This window comes from Typopeltis vanoorti, chromosome 18, assembly GCF_054136105.1.
Source record: "Typopeltis vanoorti isolate ZY-2024b chromosome 18, IOZ_Tvanoo_1.0, whole genome shotgun sequence".
Taxonomy (NCBI): domain Eukaryota; kingdom Metazoa; phylum Arthropoda; class Arachnida; order Uropygi; family Thelyphonidae; genus Typopeltis; species Typopeltis vanoorti.
This window is the reverse complement of record NC_143566.1, coordinates 87,662,930-87,686,788: the sequence shown is the minus strand read 5'-3', so window position 1 is coordinate 87,686,788 and position 23,859 is coordinate 87,662,930. Positions and strand designations below refer to the sequence as shown.

The window sequence follows — 23,859 nt, the reverse complement described above, 5'->3', positions numbered from 1 at the left end:
ATTTATAAACCAGTGAGTGGTAAGCTAGTGCAAGCATCAAACATACTGTCCGACCACAGATGCCAGATCCCTGGCCAGCACACTGACAAAAAGAGTCAATTCATGTTGAAGGGGAGAAAGGAATAAGGTAAGTAAGAATTCATCAAAAACATGCAAAATCACTTGCTTTATATGTAAAATTTTCCTTCCAACTGTGCACAAGCAAAATATTACCACTATAAAAACTAGAATTTTCATAAAAAAAAAGCTAATTTTCTGACGTATAATAATAAACACTCATCCCACAAAACGCACCAATTACCCTATTTATTCGGAATGGATTCACCTTCTTCTGCCATGTGCAGAAGTGTCAAAGGGTCTCACATCTGTGGTTGGACAGTACTGATATTATTTTGTTTCTGTTTTAACTATTTCATATTCGCCACCACTGCAACGATTAACCTTCAGTGCCTTGCAGTATGTGTGCCTGCTCACAACATACAGGCTAAAAATCAAAGAACTACATTTATATGTTCAAAGAAATGCATGTGACTTGCAAGCAGCACATTGCCGATCCCTGCTATATGCAAACTTACATAGCTAATAAGAAAATATTATCATTATGGATAATTTTAATTATATATAAAGGAATGAAGAGATGGCATCTGGAGAAAATATAATTAATTTCTCTAATTTTTGAAGAACACAACTATCTAAGGCAGTGTATAACAAAGGGAACATGAGAATAAAGTGTCTTGGATTTCATCACAGAATGTTATAAGTGGAATGTTAAATCTTTCTCCAGTTAGAATAGTAACTACCATGTAGGAAAATGATGACACATTTAATTTTTATTTATCAAGGTATTTTTTTTCTTTGTAAGTATGAAATCATGCCATGCTTGAATGCAGTGGGAATGGAAGAAGAGGAACTAATAATGAGAGAGCAGGAAATGGTACTAGTATTATACTTCCAAGCTTCCATAAAGTCCGAGACTCATCATGGGAGCTTGAATACTCACAGACCACAATAACTGTCACATCTTGCCATGAATGTTGGAGCACTCACTCACCACCCATTCTGGCAATGCAATCCACTCATTTGTCAATGAGCAAGCAAAAAATCTCCTTTTCAATTTCAACTGTACTCCTATTAGTCAATCATGCATGTAACCAAGCCATCAAATGACTATCCATCCCCATCATCCTCAATTTCAAAAGTAGTTTATTATGCAGTATTTGATCAAACACTGTAGCATATTCCATATGAATTACAATAGATGCATCTCTCCTGTCCAATACACTAATCACCTTATTATAAAATGTAACCAAAAGCATGACCTCAAACTTAACAAACCTATGCTGCTCTCAAAATATTTTGACTTTTATCAATCCCAGGTTGTATTCTCTCTCTAACACCTTCACCATTTGATATACAAACGGGCTTATAGTTTGACATTACTAATTTAGATTTTCCTTCTTTCCACTGTTCTGGGACTGTTCCTGTTGCCAAACATCTGTTGAACAACGAAGTCAAGGGAACTTCCAGCATTCATAATATATATAGTAATATCATATCCAGTTCCACAGCTTTATTAACATCAAGGTTACGTAATATTCTAAAGACTTCCCATTTTTGAACTGTCAGTTTTCTGTCCTCCTTATTACTCCTATACAACACTACTCTTAGTCCCCCCCCCCTCCCTATAAGAAATACACTAACATTTCCACTATATCTTCAACAGATATGACTCAAGTTACATCTCCAGCAACTAAAGTCAGTCATCCATATTCAGCCTTTCTTCTACATAATTGTAGAAGGTTCTAGGACTTTGTTTTACTGCTTCAGCCAATCTCTTTTCATAAGCCAGTTTCTATTTCCTTGCTACACTCATCATCTTCCTAGCCTACACCTTACTCCTCATGCTGCTATGGGATATCCTGTTCTTTATATTTCCTCCATCTTTCTCAGAAGCTCCTGCATAATTTTATGATTGATCCATTTAACTCTTAATTTATTTATCCTCTGAGCTTTAGAAATACAATCTGACATTGCCATAAGTAATTAATTCTGGACCAAGTTTCAGGCACTGATGATTTATCTCCCCTTCAACCGATCAAGTCGCTGCATATCAACATTCTGTTTCCTTTTATCATAGTTCACTGCTCTGTCCAAACATCTCTTGTTCTGTAAAGCTTGTAACCTGTACATTAAGTAAACCACTAAGTAAATCAATAAGGCAATAGGAATTTATTGACATGTTACTGCATGTTTTGAGGATTTTTCCAGTGAGTTAAAGTTAAGAGCAGCACTGGCATACTTGTTTAACAAGTCTTTCAGTGAAGCAAATGCAAAGGAGTGAAAACAGGCAAAAAAAGTGTTCAATTTAACAAAGGAGATGGTGATAAGGCTTTGAATTATAAGCCAAATTATGTTAGAAGTTGTGATTATTACAATTTTTTTTTGTTGCTTCTATAACAAACAGATATACACTTACCTCTTTAGCAACTTCAGAGACTTCAACAGCTATATCTGTTCCTGAAGGACCAGCACCAAGAACCACAACATTCATATTCTGAAATAGTTCATTGGTACGATAATTATGACTGTGAAGTACTTTGCCCTTGAAATTTTCTAATCCTTTTAAATTTGGAACATTTGGACATGAATAGTGTCTGTAAAAATAATGCAATTATTTTTGGACTGATCACTGCAAAAATTCATGTTTAAATATGGACAGAATAAAAATTAATTGAACATGTTACATATGCATATAGATAGATAGATACACGATGGGAATCTGGAAAATTCTGATAAATACCTAGAACAAAAATGATATTAAAGTAACTGATATAACCACAAGAAAGAGCATACGAGGATATAAGAATATAAGTTTCTTTAATATCATATTTGTTCTAGGCATTTATCAGAACTTTCCAGACCCCCCCCCCTTTTTGTGTGTGTGTGTCTGTTATACATATCCTTTCCCTTAGTGTTATAGTGATCAGCATTCATTTCAGACAAATTATGGTGACTACAACCATGTTAGAATTAATTACTTTAATTTCCCAACGTTTTGACCCTCATATTAAGGTCATCATCTGGAGTATCCACACACACACAAGCTATATTACATTTCAAACAGTATGCCAAAGAGACAATGAGTTGATCAACTGTTATTCTACTGGCCTGACCTCTAGTTCTAACAAGGTTATAATACCCATAATTTGTCTGAAATGAATATATATATTATAAATTATTTTAAATATTATAATTTTTATATATATATATATCAGATTAATAAAAACACATAAAATACAACAACAGTACTGCATGAAAAATCTACATTAGTACTATCAACAATTTTTTTCCAAATTATTCTATTATGTCAGGACTCCAATACTGTAAGAACTTATATTTTGGTCTGTTAAGACACTTCTAACTGCATCAATCCATCTATCTAGATCTTGGTCTTCCAAGATCTAGATAGATGGATCCTCTGGATCTTGAAAAATTCCAGAGGATCCAAAAAATCTGGATCTTTTTCAAGCATCCTGGCATCAGACACATGTTTTGCTCACATTTTCTTTCCTATTCTTTTTTATTCTTCATTCTAGATGTGATTTTGCCACTGATGCCATCTTTTACTCCTCCAATTTTTGAGAATTCCCAAAGAATTTTCATACTGCAGTTTCCAGTCTTTGATCAATGTTATTTCAAATCCATAAGTTAAAATTAGTTTGAACACTGTCCTTTACATATCTAGTTTAGCATTTTGACTAATATCTTGCTTATTCCATATAAATTTATTCCACTGATTATCATATTGGCTTTGGTAATTGTCTATTTCCATATTAATTTACCATATTCACTAAAAATTGTGCCTAAATAGCTGAAATATCTTAGTTGTTCTATATCTTCTTGGGATTATAGTTTAATATTAATAAGTGCAAGGTGTTTCATTTTGGGGTACAGAGATATAAGGCTGTATACTATATTGATGGAACTGTGCTGCAGGAAGTAGATGAGATTCAAGATCCAAAGGCGATTGTTGACAGTAGATTGAAGCTTCGAGGTATATTGCAAATGTTGCAAAGGAGGTGGATATGTCACTGTATAAGGTGAGGTGGATGTGCCACTGATATATCAGTGGCACATCCTATATAACAGTATAACAACCTATATATCAGTTGCACATCAGACTATATATGGACTGTTGTAAACAGATTTAGTTACTTTATTATTATTATTATTATTATTATTCAGGCCTCCAAGGAGTCAAAAGACTCATCGAGGGAGGTCCTTCCTAAGATATAAAGTCTGTCAAGACTCATCGAGGGGAGGTCCCCCCCTGAGAAACACAAAGTTTATCATACCACTCTTTAAAGTCACTGACCGTTCTCGCTCCCACCACTCCATCAGGCAATGCATTCCACGGCTCAACCACCCTCCACACAAAGAAACCACTCCTTACCCTCTTGCTCACAGTTTCCTTTCGTAACTTCCAGGGATGGCCTCTTGTCATCACTCCTTCCCGCTGATCAACCAAGCGAAAGAACTCCCCAGTGTCAACCCTGTAACCACCTCTCAACAGTTTAAAAGTCTCAATCATATCACCTCTCCTTCTTCTATCCGCCAAACTCTGCAGTCCACATTCTCTCAGCCGATCCTCATAACTATCATTGTACAGTCCTGAAACCATCTTTGTCATCCGTCTTTGTATCCTTTCCACAGTTAATTTATCCCCTTCAAATCCTGGGGACCAAATCTGAGAACAATAGTCCAAGTGTGGTCTGATCAGAGACTTATACAACGGAATGATAACCCTCTTATCTCTGCAGGTCAGTGTCCTTCTCATAATAGCAGCAATCCTCTGTGTTACCTTCACCACCTTTGCAATATGTCCCCTAAACTTCAGGTTTCTATCAATCATCAACCCCAGATCTCTTGTCTCCCCTACTTCCTCCAGTATAACTCCTCCCATAGAGTATGCAGCATCCCATCGATGTTTCCCAAACCTCAAGACCTTACATTTTGCTGCATTAAACTGACACCCCCATTCATTTGCCCATCTATCTAGCTTATTTAAATCCTCTTGCAGGGCTACCACATCTGCGCTATTACTAATAATCCTTCCCAGCTTCGCATCATCCGCAAACAACTGAATATCCCCCTGCAATCCACTGGCTATGTCATTGATATAAAGGTTAAACAATATAGGTCCTAGTACTGAGCCCTGTGGGACCCCACTTGTAACCCTCTGCCTCCTGGAAACTGCTCCACCATACACAACTCTCTGATACCTATCAGACAGCCAATCCTGAATCCAGTTGACCAATCTGACATCCAGACCCATGTGCTGCAACTTAAATATCAGCTTATCATGTGGCACCCTGTCAAATGCCTTCGCCAAGTCTAAGAAAATTGCAGTATATGCCTTTCCCTCATCTAATGCTCTTGTAACTTTATTATAAAAGGCTAGCATATTGCTAAAACAAGAGCGTCCTTTCACAAATCCATGTTGATTCTCACAGATAACATTACCCTCATCTGCCCAATGCTGTACACGGTCCCTCACTACTTTCTCCAAGATCTTAACAACTACTGATGACACACAGACTGGCCTATAATTAGACACTTCCAGTCTGTTACCACCCTTATGCAATGGCACTATCTTACCTTCCTTCCATTCCCTGGGCACCTTTGCCAAAGCCAGACTTTCATTGTAAAGCCACGTTAAAGGTATTGTCAATTCGCTAGCACATTCTCTCAAAACTCGTGGCGAAATACCATCCAGTCCCACAGCTTTACTGACATCCAGAGTACTCAGTATCTGAAACACACTCTCCTCCTGTACCTCCAGACCTCGTACCAGTCCTATCCCTCTAGCATTAAAACTGACTCCTCTAGGATGAAATACTCCAATAAAGTGTTCATTGAACAATTCCACTATGTCCTCTGCATCAGTCACTCTATTCCCATTTTTATTCCACAATATCATTCTTCCACAGTCATTTCTCCTCCTACTGGCCACATAGCTAAAAAATTCCCTAGGATTTTCTTTGGATCTTAGGGCCAATCTCCTCTCATATTCCAGTTTCGCTTTCCTTACCACACGAGTCACTCTTCTGGCCTGTGTCTTATATTCTTCACCCATCCTCTCTTCACCTGTCTCCTTATATCTCTTCCATAGCCTCTTTTTCGCATGCAGTTCCTGTTTAATGTTGTTTGTCATCCACTTTACTCCAAATTGCGCCCTCTTCTTCACTCGTGGTATACAACTTACCATTGCTGATAACAAATATTCTTTCACAATTTCCCACGCACTGGTGATATCCCGGCCGTCCAATTCCTCCCTCCATGAAACTTCCCGAAGTTGACGTCTAAGACTATTATAATCACCTACCTTATAATTCCACATAAGTTCCCGTCTCTTTGATACTCCTGCATGTCTATTCATTTTCCATGTCAACACCATATGGTCACTCTCTCCAACTGGTGGGAGAGACGTCAACTCAGTTATTATCAACTCTTCTGATGCTATAACCAAATCCAAAATTTTTGAACCTCTTGTTCCCTCTGTTACATGTTGCCTAAGACATTTGTCCCTCAAGAATTCTAGAAATTCCATTCCCCTATTGTTACATGCATGTTCCTCTCTCCAATTTATACTACTGAAGTTAAAATCTCCCATAACAATCATTCTTCTTGCACTTGCCAAACTTAGCTGTCTAAACATCTCCTGGTCCCCATCCTCTGTGCTCCTGGGTCTGTAGCAACACCCCACTAAATATCCTGTCTTGCCTACCTCTAGCTCACACCATACGCTCTCAAAATCATTTGTCTCACTTCCTTCCAAATTCTCCACTCTTAGAGGACATAGGTCATCACTTATCATAAGCAGCACCCCACCACCACGCTTTCCCCTCCTATCCTGACGAAAAATGCTATACCCAGCGACTTCTATTCCTGTTTTTATATCCTCTTCTGTCAACCACGTCTCAGTGATCGCAATAATTTTTGGCCAGGCTGATGCTATCTGCGCCACCAATTCCTCTCCCTTATTCCGGATACTCCTGGCATTAGTATACAGCATATAAATGCCATTGTTTCTATACCCAGCCTTATCCCTTCTAGACTCCACTGGGCTCAGTGTTACCTGACATTGTCTCCCTTCTCCCAAGTATCCATTCCCACAAGAGGCCACCTCTGCTATCATCCTCCCTGGGACACACTGACTCGTTCAGAACAGCAATCTCTCCAGATGCCTACGCCCTTCCTCATTCAAATGTAAACGGTCTCTCGCATACAACTCCTCTCTTTCCTCAAACGCACTCCAAGCATCCACATATACCAGTCCTCTCTTGTCACACATTCTCGCTATTATGCCATTCAATATCACCGCTCTTCTGCTCAGCTCATCATTATCATACCTAGGCAACACGCACACTATTTTTCCTCTCTCTGTCTTCTTCCGTACAGTCTCAAGCAAAAATCTCACATCTCTCGCTGCCCGACTTACATTACCACTCAAGTCATTCGTTCCTACCATCACAATCATCTCATCCACCCTTTCACCTCTCTTAATTGCCATAGCCACCCTTTCTATTGTTCCTCCTGGCAAACACTCCTCACGCATCCTATCTTGAACACCACGGATCATTGAGTCGCCATACATTACACCTCTTACCATTCCCTCGCTCCTATTGTTTCCATTCTCTCCTCTTCTTTCATTCCCATACCTCTCTCTTCTACTGTTTCCATTCTCTCCTCTTCTAGCACTCCCATACATCTCTCTCATTCCCTCTCTCCTACTGTTTCCATTTTCTCCACTTCTAACACTTCCATATCCCTCTCTCATTCTGTCTCTCCTACTACTGTTTCCATCCGCTTGTCTTCTAGCATTCCCATACCTCTCTCTCATTCCATCTCTCCTACCGTTTCCATTCTCTCCTCTTCTAGCACTTCCATATCTCTCTCTCATTCCGTCTCTCCTGTTTCCATCCTCTCGTCTGCTAGCATTCCCATACCTCTCTCTCATTCCCTCTCTTCTACTGTTTCCATTCTCTCCTCTTCTAGCACCCCCATACCTCTCACTCATACTCCTTAAATTCTCTCTCTCTCCTACTCTGATTTGCCTTGCATTTATCTCTTCCATTCTCCTAATCTTATCTTTCATACTTCTGCTCTCATTCACTAGACATTCCACCTCCTCTTTCAACTCATCTATCTCCCTCTGCAGGTCAGTCACTCTTAATCTAAATTCACTCTCCCATACAAAACCATCTCCTAAACTTCCACAGTCACTCACACCTTCCACACTATCAACTATTATTTTCTCATTCGCTCCTATCATACTACTTGTCTTCCTATTCTCCGTTCCTGGAGCAACAAAGTCGGATATCGATATATCTAATGTATTTATTTCCTCCAACTGCCTGCATTTGGCGCACATACGCTCTCCACTCTCTTTAACAAGCCACATATGTAATTCCCGAGAAGCATACATGCCGCAAGTACTGCATGCCACAAAGTCCTTCTTAGTTTACTTAGTTTCATAATGATGTGGAAACACTGGAGAAAGTCCAGAAATGAGTGACTAAGACAACAGCAGGACTCTGAAATGCTGGCTATGGAGAGAGGTTAAAGGAATGTAAATTACAGTTTAGAGGGGATTTTATCAGATTAATATGGAGGGGATTATAAAAAAAAAAGTACAAGGGATAAGGTAAGAACTAGAGGCCATCCTTGGAAGTTGTGTAAAAGGGTGGTGAAGAAGGATGTGGAAAAATTTTATGTGGAGAATTGTAAGTGAATGAAACATGTTATTAGAACATGTTGTGAATACAGGGAGTGTTAAGAATTTTAAGGTTTAATATGATAAATTTGTAATTTGAATGAACCTCTTACAATGAGTGTGTTGACTCCATGGAAGATATGATATTAATAATAACAACAAAATAACATTCCTGCATAGTGACATCAATCATTATCAATTGAACTGATAATGATTGATGCACTATTATAATTAACAGTGCATACTGTTAGTTATTATTGCAGCATGTATCACAGCATTTTACATACACCTGATTCCAACCTAAAGTAAAATAATTAACCAATTTTTGTAGAGATTCCAAACAACAAACTTATCTTAATAAGAGCTGCACTGTTATATATAAGAATGGACAAACACAAAAAAGCATTTCTGATATTTGATTCTACATTTCTGATACTGTCATTGCTACAAAATGTACATATATTACACTTTATGGTAAAGAACAAAAAAGTAAAACATATTTTAGTATTAAATTAAAAGAAACCATAACATCACAACAATAAATGTTTTGATTATTTTTTTTTTTGTTTATTGATGAAATATGAACTTGAATGCATTTAATTTTTATTATACTAATAATAAGTTATTCTTATATATTTACTTTTTTTTTTCAATATTAAAACTGTAAACTCATGCTCATAATTGGAATATGAAAAACACTGAGAAAGATAATGCCTTGCAGATTTCATATCATCTGTCTCTATAATAATAACTATTAGAAGACCGAGATCATCTGTCCCTGTACCTTAACACCAAAAAACCATCACAAGAACCTTGAAAAAAGGTTCTTGTGATGGTTTTCCAGTTGGACCAAAAAGGCTTCTGGTCCAACGGAAATCCCACAATTGCAGAAGTCCATCCATAATATAAAGGTGGCTCCAAAACAGAAGTATAAAACTGCTGGCCAATTAGTATCTCAGGAATGGTGATTAAGTACTGCAAAGGTTGGTTAAAGGTAAAATATAGGAATGGGTGGATAAGAATACAGTGCTCTACAGTCAGTGGTATGGTTTTGTAAAACATATGATCTACCTTAGCAATTTACTCAATTTTATAATAGAGTGACAGAAGAATTAAATAAAGAAAATGCCTACACCATGATACTGCTGGATTTTGCAAAGACATCTGACAGAATGCAGCATAGAAAACTATTATATAAGTTGGCACAAATGGGAAAGGATACGATGCTGTGGATAAGTGGGTAGTTGACAGACATCAGAGAGTAATATATGGTGCAGTGGATTGAAATCAAGGCAAATGAAGAGGACTAGTAGAGTGCTTCAGGGCTCAGTGCTAAGGTCACTTCTCTTTAATTTGTATATTAATGATAAGGATAATCAATTGTTTGCTGATGATGCAAAACTTGGGAGGAGGGCAACAGTTGATAAAGGAGATGTAGATATCCTGTTGGATGATTTAAATAAATTGCCAGTGTAGACAAAGGACAAAAGTTATCAATTTAATGCTGCAAAAAGTAGTGGCACTTTGGGATGAAGAGGCTACATACTTTGTATCTTACTGATGATACCATATTGCAGGAAATTGAAGTGGAGTTGGGGGGGGGGGGAGATCAGAGTTGAAGTTCAGAGGTCATACCGCAAAAGTTGGCAAAATAGCTCCAAGTATTCTTGGATGTCAGAAAGCACTCTGACAAGCAAGGATAAAAGATGTTACTATCCCTCTTCATAAGACAATGATTTGGCTGTATCTTGACTACTGTGCACAGATCTAGCACTCTAGTCACTTGGGCTTTTTTTGGTATCAGGAGGTAGTGCAGGATTCAGAGATCAGTGAACCAACCTGATGACAGTTCTGTGGAATGCTCCATGTGAGAGTATAAGTTACTAAAGGGCTTCTATAAGACTAGCACTAAAGAATTTTTTTGTACGTGATGAGTAGGGCGAAAACAAAGATTGCATCTGGATGTCATGCAAGAGTTTGATTAGTAAGAGTATACAGATTAATTTTTTTTCTTGGAGAGCAGTGAATGATTGGAATAGACTCCCGGAGTTAGTTGTGAGTGCACCCACAGTAATGAGCTTAAAGAGAAGTATGATAGTGTGAATGATGGTTAGCATTAGTCCAATATTGACTCCATGGAGATACCTGTGTAATAATAAATTATCATTATGATTATTATTAACAGCAGACCTCCATGGAGTCAAAAGACTCATCACAGGAGGTATACACTGTTACACACAAAACCCATTAAACTGTGCTTTAAATTCATTCAATATATCTAAAGAATCTGCTCCTTATGTCATTGCTTACCAACCCCCACATACAACTTGTAGAACAAAGAGAGAGCAATGGCTCTTTGTTCTACAAGTTGTATGTGGTGGTTGTATCATGAATAAGGAAAGTCATTAGTGGTATACTGCAAGGGTTGTTTTGGAGCATTGTTATTTAACTGATATACAGGGGGGGGCATAAATTAACTTTCCCTCTTTGGAGGTATCTGTAGCTAAAACTAATACACAGAATGAGACCACATTTTATATTGAGACTTTCGAAGGCATGGGAAGAGAAATTCTGCAAAAAAAAGATTTATTATTATTATTATTATTATGGGCGACTCCAGGGAGTTCTTAGACTCATCGAGAGAGGCCCTAAACATCATGTCCACACAACTATATGACATTATCATACCTTGCCTTGAACTCACTCACCGTCATAGCACCCACAACAGACTCTGGCAGCTTATTCCACTCATTTACCACTCTGAAAGTAAAGAACCCAGCTCTAACACCCTTGCTAACCACACTCTTGCCCAGCTTCCATAGCTGTCCCCTAGTTTTCCCACCACCAGTCCTGATCTCAAAAATATCCTCTGAATTAATCCTATAAAAACCCTTTAGCAATTTGAAGGTCTCAATCATATCTCTCCTTTTCCGCCTATCAACTAATTTCTGCAACCCACAAATCTTCAACCTGTTTTCATAAGGTTCATTCCATAGACCTGCTATCATCTTGGTCACTCACCTCTGGATCCTCTCCACCTCCTCCCCATCAAGAAGAAACCTAGGTGACCAAATCTGGACACAGTAGTCGAGATGAGGTCTTATCAAGGCTCAGTACAGAGGTACAATAACTTGCTTGTCTCTGCTCATTAAAGTATTTTTCAACAACAAAAAGTCGATGAGCTGATTTAGCCACTTTTGCAATGTGCCCCCTAAACTTCATCTCTCTATCCACGAGCACTCCCAAGTCCCTGGCCTCATCAATCTCCTGGAATACAGTTCCACCAATGTGGCATACTGCTGCTAATCTTTTCACCCCAAAATGCATAACCTTACATTTTGTCACATTAAATTGACATCCATTCTCCTTAGCCCAGAACTCCAATCTATCCAAGTCGTCCTGCAAGATTTTGACATCTTCTGCATTCACTATTGCCCTACCCAACTTTGCATCATCAGCAAACAAATGAACTGTTCCTCTTAGATCCTTCCCTATATCGTTAATGAACAAATTAAACAGCAGTGGTCCAAGAACAGAACCCTGCGGCACACCACTAGTCACAGGCCGTCTTTTGAACTCTACTCCTGAATAAACTACTCTCTGATATCTCTCCATCAACCACCCACCTATCCATCTCACCAACCCTATATCCATTCCCATATGTTGTAGTTTACGGATTAGAATTCCATTTGGTATCCTGTCAAATGCCTTAGCCAGGTCCAGCAGTATCACTGTAAACCCATTACCCTTATCCAGTTCAGCCGTCACTGTGTTATAAAACTTGAGTAAGTTACTGAGGCATGATCTACCCTTCACAAAGCCATGCTGTCCCCCATACGGTATCTCATTTTCATCAATCCATTCCTGTATTTTTCCCTTGACTACTTTCTCCAAGACCTAAACAACGACTCCTGATATGCTGATCAGTCAGTAATTTGCAACAGTAGTCTTGGATCCTCCTTTATGCAGTGGAACTATTTTCCCCCTCTTTCCACATCTTTCGGGACTAAACCAGACCCGAGACTCAGATTAAACAACATGGTCAAGGGCACTGATAATTCTTTAGCCGCTTCACATAAGACCCGTGCCGGTATACCATCCAATCCCACAGATGTATTCATATTAAGGTCCTGTAACAGACTATTCACATCCACTTCATTCATCACAATTCCCGTATAAACTAATGGTTCCTTCATTTTTTCAATGTCACCACCTGGATGATATACTCTTGCAAAGTGCTCGCTCAGTAATTCCACTATTCTGACTGATTCAGTGACCTCCTTACCATCATCATTCCTTAAAATCATTTTGCTGTGTACAGTTTTTTTTTTGCTTGCAGCATATTGAAAGAACTGTTTGGGATTCTCTTTAGCTTGCATAGCTAGTTTCCTTTCATAATCCACTTTTGCTTTTTTTTACCACACTCGTTACCCTTCTGGCCTATGCTTTATACCGTTCGTGTGCCTGCAGGTCACCTTTTTCTTTAAATTCCCTCCACAGTTGTTTCTTTTTTTTGCAGCTCAAGCTTAATGGTGTTATTCATCCATTTAACCCCTACTTGCTTTACTATTTGGACCCTAGGTATACAATCAGCCATAACCTTGTGTAAATGTTCCTTGACTACGTCCCATGCTCTATCGACATCCAGCCCTTGCAGTTTTACATGCCATTGCACTGATCCAAGCAATCTTCTAAGCTTGTCATACTTGCTAGCACTGTAATTCCACATATACCCTGTCTTAATCAAAAATTCCACACCTTTAGCCACCTCCCAGATCAAGACCTTATGATCACTCTCACTAATAGGTGGCAACATGGTCATATTCATTACAGTCAAATTCTCAGATGCTATTACCAGGTCAAGCACTCTCACACCCCTAGTATTTTCAATTACATGCTGTCTCAGATAGTTAGCCCTTAATAATTGAATAAAATCCATTTCCTTCCTCACATGTGTCCTCTCCTCCTTCCTGTCAATGTTACCATAGTTGAAATCCCCCATAATAATTACCCTCCTTCCACTCATTTCATCAATTTGTTTATGCATACTATCTCCACCATCTATTCCATCACCTGGTCTATAGCAGCACCCAACTGTATATTTTGTTCTGCCAGTCTCAATCTCACACCAAATAGCCTCAAATGAGCTCTTTTCACTATCCTGCGATACAACTTCAATTCTCCTTGGCTGCAATTCATCAGCTATCATCAATAATACTCCTCCCCCTATTTTATTCTCTTTGTCCCTCCTAAACACACTATAACCTACACATTCTATCCCACTAACTATATCATCTTCCGTCAGCCATGTTTCACTAATGCCAATAACCTGTGGCCAGGAAGAGCCAATCAAGGCCAAAAATTCTTTCTTCTTGTTCCTAATACTCCTGGCATTAGTATATATTTAGTACCAAAAGTCGCCAAAAGGGGAAATTTTAGTGCTGGGGGAGCCAAAAGCAGTCAAATATTTGCAGTAAATGCAGGTAAAAAGGATTATGCAAATTTTACTGTGCGTACGTGACAGCAGTGGCATCAATTCCACTTAAAAAGGGATTGGAATGTTCAGGCAGTTATTCGAATGACTGACGAATTGTGTGTGTTCAATATGCGTCCTACCTTGCCTCAGCGTGCTTTACTTGTTAAGTTGTTTTACCTTAAACAGTGCAATGCCATAGCAGCCCTTCGGAAATTTAGAAGGCTTCATAACCTGCGTACAGGTCCTATGTCGGCTGTAGCACTGAGAGCTATGATTAAGAAGTTTGAAGAAACTGGATCACTAGGAGTTAGACCTGGCAGAGGACAGAAAGCGATGCAAGAAGAGACAGTAACAGACGAATATGATGAATAAAACATTTCCTGTGAGTTCAATCATTACATTAATTTCTGTGTCTCTTGCAAGTTGTTGTTTTAATTTAATTATTATTATTATCATTGTAATGCTCCATATATCCAGCTGGAATGAGTGATGCTGTTGTCGCTTACACCGTCGAAATGTTATTATTCCATTTTATCTGCTTTAATGTAATTATCCACTTGTTTTTGGCTCCACCAGCGCCGAAATTTCTCCTATCGGCAACTTTTGGTACTAAATCTTTTTTTTTTTTGCAGAAATCATCCCCCCCCCATCTTCAAAGTCTCAATATAAAATTTGGTCTCATTCCGTTTATTGGTTTTAACTACAGATGCCTCCAAAGAGGGAAAGCTATTTTATGGCCACCCTGTATTAAGGATACTGGAATGGATTTAATCAGAGATATAAAACTGTTTCCAGATGATATGCAACTAGGGAGAGTGATCAGGAATCAAATAAATGTTGTGACATTACAGGAGGGCTTGAGTAGGTTGTATGAGTGGGCAAGTGTATGGAACTATAAGTTCAGTTGCAAAGTGAAAGGTTCTTTAATTTGATAGGCAATGATGGGATGCAAAGTATACAATTAGTGGGGAAATTTTGGAGGAGATTGAGCGAACAAGAGAAATGAGAGTGTGGACAAGGATCCGTAGTTCAGAGGTCACATTGCACAAATCATGATGTCATCATATCAAATTATGGTAGTGATGTACAGGATTGTAATGTGCAAAAATAAAGAGGTTGTGGTTTCATTGTATAAGCCTTTATCAGTTCTCCAATGGATTATTGTGCAGTGATTTGGTCCCTGGTTTTCATGGTAATGAAAGATATATTAGAAAAGATCCAGAGAAGAGAGTGACTAAAGTGGTAGCTGATCTTTGGAATGTGAGATATGAAAACTGATTGAGGGAATACCGTTTGCATTCCACTCACCACTCTCTTCTACACCTTAGCTATAACAAATATACAGATCAGTCTATAATTTGTAACCTTATTACTATCTTTGTGAAATGGAACAATTTTGCATTCCTTCCTTCCACTCCTTTCAGACTCATGCTGCTGCAACACTCTTGTGATATGTCATCATATTGCCAGACAGGTGGCAATATGATGACATATTGCCACCTGTCTTAAGGAACTATTTCAGGGAGTTAGTGTCAGTCTTGACTTATCGACATTCAGCTTACTAGTTTCTCATATACCGCTTGCTTGCTCACCAGTAAGTCTTCTCCCATTTCCTCTATCTACACTTGTGCCTCTCCTGATTTCATACTGATGATAAAACAACCTGATGAATTGCTTAATGAATACTACAATCTATGACTTTCATCTATTAACATCATATTGCCAAAATCCTTCTTTCAACTGTCACATATTGAAAAAACTTCTTAGGATATTTCTTGTCCTGATTTGCTCATTTCTGCTCATATTGCACTTTTGCTGTCCTTACCAAGTGAGTCGCCTTCCTGGCTTGCTCTTTATACTCTGTATGCAACTGATTATTATCATTATTCATCTTTTGCTGCCTCCACAGTGCTTTCTTCCAGATTTCATGCTTAATCCCTTCATTTATTCATCCACTTGACACCTACCTTATTCAGCCCGTTGACCCTTAGAATATATTCACACATTGATGCTGTTAAGTGTCCTCTGTCAGTCTCCAAGCAGCATTTATTTTAAATGCTACTTTCCTTCTCACTTAAATCCTCATTCCACACTATAGCACCAAGATGTCCCCTAAGCTTCTCATAATCATCAGTCATGTAATTCATTCATATGATAGTCACAACCCAGATGATCACTTCATGATTGCTCTCTTCAAATGAATGGAAGTGCAATACCCCACTCGCAATGACTCTGATGAAATGATGAGATCTAAAACTCTCAATTATCTGTTGGCCTCCTTAACATGCTGCCTAAAGATAGTTGTCTCTCAAGAATTGACAAAATTCATTCCAATCTATATTATCATAATTATAACTGTCCTTCCCTTATTCACTAACCCAATTAGTGCAATTGGAAGAATGACGGTACATTGCACCCTTCGATTGGCAAAGGTTCAATTCTCATTGTGACAACAGGAATTGAAGTCAATATAACCTGGGATATTACACATATAATATGGATACAAAGCACATATTTTTGACAGTTTTATCCAGTGTAGCTGTTTGGATGGTTAATATTACACAATGGTTGTAAGCATGCTGCATGTAGTTGGACATCATGACAAGAGACAGAACATCAGGATTTTATTAAGCATTGCATTTGGAATACAAAATAATATTTCTCACAGAAGGAAAACTTATTTTGTAAAAATTTTGTAATAAATATATATTTACTGTGAATGTACCACTTTATCAAGACTGAGGGGAAAGAAGGAAAAATTGCTGAAAGAGGGTACAGCAAGAATTCTTAAACCTGAACATTATTATTAACTGAATCATTTTAAATGCAAAAAAGTAATAATAGTAACAATAATATCAAAATAAAGGATACAAGACAATTACCCATTGCACACCATTATTGCATCAAACACATTTTTTTCTTTTACACCAGTAAGTAGGTTCTTAACTTCAATTGTCCATAAAACTTTTCCATTTACCTTCTTTGGTTTTACTTCTAATACTTGGGTGTTAAACTGTAACAAAAATTAAATGAATAAACCAGTTTCCCTAAACATGCCATATATAAATGTGCTGCCTTTAAATAATTAAAGCACACACATGATATTTTTTTATATGTGAATCCCACTGATGAAAGGCTTTAACCTATTAGTGATGTGAGTGAGCTGAGGATTAGATAATCTGGAAATCCTATCTAGAGGCCAAACATGGAACTTTTCAAGTCACTTTTCCAGCCCCTCCAATAATCAGGGTTGTGGTCTCCCACTGGATGACAAAATTAATCTATCACCCTGAGACATTCACAGAACATCCATAACTATGGTGGGATTTGAACATACAACTTGTTGATTTAGAGAGTGAATAAGTTATTGCATTTTATTCTCATACAGCAACTTAGCTCTAATGGTTTTTAACAAACTGATTCCCCAGTATCAAATCCTCTTATCATATATAGTCATCTGTATATATTCCTGAAGATGACCTTAATGTAAAGATACTTTTATTATTAAAGTTTTTATTTCAAATGGTAGTTGACTACATGAATGAAATATGAGTGCTGTTCACTGTTTAATTTCACTGAACAGATGTCTGAAGATTGTAGTATCGGCAAAACTCAGTTATCAGAGCAAGATGTCCTAACAGGGATAGAAATTGAAGAATATACTTAGGTAGGAAAGGTAAATTGGGTGTTCAATTGTAGATTATGTTAAGAAATGAATGTTTCACCCCCTTCAGGACAGAGAATCAAAGGAGAAATGGCAATGATGGTTTTGAGAGCATATGGTGTAAGGTGGAAGTAGATAGGACAGGATATTTAGTGGGTGCTGCTATATATCAGAAAATATGGATGATGAGCAGGAAATATTTAGAAAATTGGTTTGGCAAGTGCTAAACAAGTGTTATGGGGAGGGACTTTAATTGTATCAATATAAACTAGGCAGAGGAAACAGCATTATATTAATACGTGTAGGAAGTTTTTTCACTTGGTTATCTACTGTCATCTACCTAAAACTGTCATCCTCTTGAATTACACTAATAAGAGAACTGAATTTTTAGAATTCAAGAGGATGACAGTTTTAGGTAGAATGTGAATGTGAAGGGAACATGAAGATTAAATGTTTGATGTTTTAAGGATACTTGTGACATAAAGACTGAATAATATAAGCACGTAAACACAAGAAAGATATTTAATTAACCAAATATTTCGGTCTGGAAATAGCAGACCATCTTCAGTGGCACTACAAGAACAGTTTTAAAAAAAATACAAGGTGGAATACTAACAATAGATCATTTAAAAATAGAACAAGTCGTGTGATGCTATATCACTAAGTATTAAAGGGAATATTTTTAAGCAGAGACATGATTGAAATAAAGATATTAATTAATAATATTAAATAATATAAAATTAATATGAATTAATGAGTTATCCTGATTAGACTTTCCCAGATTTTTGATATAGATATACTGTCATTCCGATTCAAGTTAGGACGATGGAGTAAAGCCTCTACACTTTCTTTGAATAAATGTTCAAATTTATAACGGGATCTATGTAAGAGGAGAGTTTTTGACCACAGGATGTTGTGGTTAGTTTCAATCCCATGCTGAGCCAATCCAGATTTTTCAGGTTTGTTGTGATGAATGGAGGATTGATGTTCTTGGATTCTTTTTTCAAGAGAACGTCCAGTTTGTCCAAAATAGGAGAGATCACAGTTGCAGGGAATTTGATAAACTCCAGGAAGAGACATAGTTGAGCGTTTGTCTTTAGGAGAAGAAAAATGGGAAGATAATTTGTTAATAGGTGAATACGTAGCTGTTAACTCATATTTCTTCAGAATTCTTGCGATAGGTTCTGTATTTTTTCCTTGGGGATGTGCTGCAGTGTCGCAGCGCTTATATATGGGCCGCCACTGATCTACACCAACAGCATGGAAGCAAGCCCACATCCAGCTTGTACCTAAAAAAGGAGACCATCTAACTATCATCCTATTACTCTCACTTCAGTACTTTCAAAAGTGATGGGGAGGGTTATTAACAACCAGCCTCTTCATTACTGAAGCTCATTAGTTTATTTACGATCACCAATATGGATTCTGCCATTTTCATTCTATATCTGACCTCCTAGTAATCTCACCTACCTTTAGACTCAGGCCACAGAATGATTTGGAGAAGCACATGTTATGCTCTCATCATTTCTAAGGCATTTGATCATGTCTGCACTAAGGACTTCTGAACAAACTGCCATCTTATGGCTTCCCTTATACACTCTGTGACTACACTGCCATCTTCCTCACTGGTAGAAAGTAACAGCTGCATTATGGTGGACAGCTTCCTCACATCAAATTTCCCCATCAATGCTGGAGTGCCTCAGGGTTGTATGTATGCGCTCACATACACTCTTCCTTCTTTACATTGATAACCTCCTTTCAGTGACTTCAAATACTATTCACAGCTTCACCAATGCCAGTACCCTTCATTCCTCTTCATCATTCAATAAGCCCTGAAGTACCCCAATGTTAGATACCTCGAGATCGTCCATAACCAGGGACTTGAATACTACCCTACTCAACATCCTGAAATGTGTTGAAGACAACTTAGTAAATTTCAATGCCAAAAAAAACTCAAGTCTGCCTTATTACCCATAAGAAAAATCCTACCGTATCCCCTCTCATTTTTGATAATGTTCCAGTTCCCTTTCAAGATCAACTGTCTCTTCTTGAGTTGACTGTCACATCTAGTTTATAGTGGCACAAACACTCACTTAGCCTCTAAAAAGCTTGGTGTTCTTTTCTGTTCAGCACATTACTTCTCTTCCTCTCAACTACAAACATTCTATAAGTTTCAGCTACATCAAACTTTGGAGTACTGTTCTCACATTTGGGATGGTGCACCCAAGATCTCTCTCTAAGAATTCTTGACAATATTCAGAAGAGGGCAATCTGCTTAACAGACTCCCTTCAGTCACTTTATTACAGGTGCTCTGTTCCAGCACTGTGCTTTTTTTTTTATACAGGTACTTTCATGGGAATTGCTCCTCTGAATTGGCTGGCTCCACTTTCTTCTAACATAGAACTAGAGTAGCCACTGGCCCATACCTATACACTGTCCAGCTTTGAACACACCGAACTAACTTCTCATCAGCTTCCTTCATTCCATCCACCTCTATTCCTTAGAACAATCTCCCCCATGTTGTTGTTTCCACTGAATTTTCTTTTTTACCCATCTGAGCATTTTTCCAACCTCCCACTCTTTAAGAAACATATAAACAGGCTACATTTTCTCCTTAATCACTTCCCACACCTGACACTGTAGTGTTATAGGTCTTATGGATCTTGCATGGAGTCAACATAAAAACCAATAGATATTGTTCTATACGGACAAAACTCCTATAACCTTAGTTTCTTGCCTCCTACAAAAACATTTATTCTTTCTGAAGTTCACACACAAGACTAACACAAAAACTGCTCTCTATATGATAGCAACACAACAGTCATATTCTTCTTGCATCTTAAAATCACAAAACACTAAAGAAAACATATCCTGGCTTAATCCAATAAACTTTAGTAACTTCACTTTCTATATGAAAGTAACAGCAAATTCCACTAAATAAAATACTAAAAATTCATCACTTTAGAATGAATTAACTTTGTATGAAAGTCAACATTATTCTTGAAAGCTTATCAGCAGTTTCATCACTTCAGAACAACTTGGCCTTCTGTATGAAAGCTTCTGAAGAAATAACAAAAACATATCAACTGTTAGAAATCACATATCAGACTGAGAATCCTTTACTGAGCCTATTTCTATATGAAAACTGGCAAGCAATAAAGTTTCTTTCAGCCTTAAATGAATAAATCTTATATGGATTAATGACTCCTAAAAACATCACACTTATCTGTTTATACAAGGATATTCTTTCTCAGTCTTCTATTTTTAACTTTTCTTCTGTCCATTATATTTCTGTCCAGTCTTCGTGTATTGAAGACACAGAAACTCCAATTTTATTTATACTATGTTCCATTTTTACTCCATGGGCAGCCAAATACTTAGCAACATTCGATAACATTCTTTTCACTACTCAGAATCGATACAAAATTAATAACGGAAAACTCACTTACAAAGATTATTTAATAATATAATTTTCGCCTGTGTGTCACAGGCATCTTCAGTACATATTAAGCTCAAATTAAACAATAACTGGCAATTCCAAAAAGAAACTGACTTTACAAATCAGCTAATCTTTCCTAACTTTTTATTGTATCGATTTTGTTTTTATTTTTTTTTTTTGTTAGGAAATTTATTGACCATTTTAGTTATCTTACACCAGCTACTTAGGTGGTGCTTTTTGGAATTGTCAGTTATTGTTTAATTTGAGATATGTACTGAAGATGCCTGTGACACAAAGGTGAAAATTATACTATTAAATAATCTTTGTATGTGAGTTTTCTGTTATTAATTTTGTATTGATATGTCTACTCATGGTATACCTCTTTTAAAACTTACTACTCAGAATGCTTGTAAATGCAACTGAAAAGCTTCTGCCCAAGTCCACCATCATGTGCTGCCATTGGTCCCCAGGATTTGAAGAGGATAAATTAACTGTGGAAAGGTACAAAGGTGGATAACAAAGATGGTTTCAGGACTGTACAATGTTAGTTATGAGGATTGGCTGAGGGAGTGTGGACTGCAGAGTTTGGTGGATAGAAGAAGGAGAGGTGATATGATTGAGACTTTTAAACTGTTGAGAGGTGGTTACAGTGTTGCCACTGGGGAGTTCTTTCGCTTGGTTGAACAGCAGGAAGGAGTGATGACAATAGGCCATCCCCGGAAGTTACAAAAGGAAACTGTGAGAAAGAGGGCAAGGAGTGGTTTCTTAGCATGGAGGGTAGTTGAACCATGGAATGCATTGTCTAATAGAGTGGTGAGAGCGAAAACAGTCAATGAGTTTAAGGAGTAGTATGATAGACATTGTGTTTCCTAGGAGGGACTTCCCTCGATGAGTCTTGATAGACTTTGTGTTTCTTAGGAAGGACCTCCCACAATGAGTCTTTTGACTCCATGGAGGTCTGAATAATAATAATAATTACTGCTTTCCAGCACTGAAACAATAAAGTTCCTTCTTCACAATGCTGAAAAGTTGATTCAATGAAAATTTCACAATGAAACAGCAAGAATTTATAACAGTTTTTCATTTCACAATCTTCTCACAGCCACTCTCAGGATTTGCTGACCATGCTTTGGACACCTGCCACAAAATACGCTGGAGGAAAGCCACTTTACTATACCGCAGCAAGTATAAATGTGAGAAATTATTCCTGGAATCAGCCTCAGCCTCTAAAAAAACTCCCCAAATCTCAACAAATTTGGATGCATGAGACTGCCCCAAATATGAGAAGCTTGCATTCTAAGAATATCAGCCCAACAGCCCAGAATACTACCCAATTTAGCCCAGTAAGTGCAGGGCCGTCGCCAGATTAGATTGTACCCTGAAGCAAACAATTTAATATCACCCCTGATGGTTATAAGACAAAAAAATAAGAAAATCTCCAATTGCTATTTTGTTTATATTACAAGAAAAACATTAATGCAAAATGATTACATAATAATATTAATTAAATATTTGCTCTAAGGGGATATCGCACAATAAAACTGTTTATAAGCTCTTCTAAATTTAGAATTATAAGCTATGTTCGCCTCTATCAATATAGTTGCTAGACCAACCAATCTTTCTTGGGTCATTGCTGTTTGCAAATAACTTTTAATCAGTTTAAAGCTTGGAAAAACTTCTTTCCGCACTTACTACACTAAAAGGAATTATTAGTGTAGCAACGGTGCCTACCACAATATGGCTGAACGAGTGCCCTTAAGCTGCGCCATGAGGCAGGCTGCCTCTATGCTACACCCTGTCGACGGTACTGACTAGGTGGCACCTTTTAGGACTCTAGGACCAACTTCAGTTGTTGTCTTCAGCCATATTTGTTTAGTGTTAGTGCCTGCATGCACATATCATTATTTTTATGCTCCCTGAAGATGGTAATGTAACATTACCAAAATATAGGAAGCATTAATTAAAGGTGTGGACAGACTTATGTGTTCGTCGAACATGTTGTTTATTATTTTAACGGTATAATAGAACACAGAAACTAAGTAAATAATTAATTTATTAACTTGATGCTGATATTTCAATGATTAATTAAAGGTTTTTAATTAATATTATAGTATATGTTGTCTTTCCCTAAAAATCTGATGGTTATACCACCAATGTATAAGTTTATCTACAAGAATCATACCAAGGTAAGCTCATTTAATCACTTCAGATAATATAGCAGTAACTTGTGCCTCCCTCATAATTGACAACATATCTTGTAAACTTTGTATACATACAATCAAATGTTTCATCATTGGACAGCTCATACAAAATCACAATTAACTGCTAGCCTCTTGGCATTGCTCAACAAATATTAATAACTAATTTCAACAAATTTATTTCACAGTTAAGCAAGACTTCAGTAGCTTAAAACAAATATCTCAAAATGTCTTGCTCGTGACATACCAAAAGACACAAATGTTTAACAAACAACAATAATAATACCGCATTATTAACTTTTTAC

General features: G+C 37.4%; 1 protein-coding gene across 2 annotated transcripts in view; it reads right to left on the bottom strand.

Moving 5' to 3' along the window:
- Positions 1 to 23,859, bottom strand: part of LOC150096905 (uncharacterized) — an 87,261-nt gene that overhangs the window by 17,032 nt on the left and 46,370 nt on the right. For both annotated transcript variants that reach the window (XM_090408416.1, XM_090408418.1), the window contains exons 4-5: positions 17,135 to 17,265; positions 2,477 to 2,654 (exon numbers count right to left, since the gene is read on the bottom strand). In XM_090408416.1, coding sequence (XP_090264542.1) covers positions 2,477 to 2,654; positions 17,135 to 17,265 — 309 coding nt within the window. The remainder of the gene's footprint in view (positions 1 to 2,476; positions 2,655 to 17,134; positions 17,266 to 23,859) is intronic.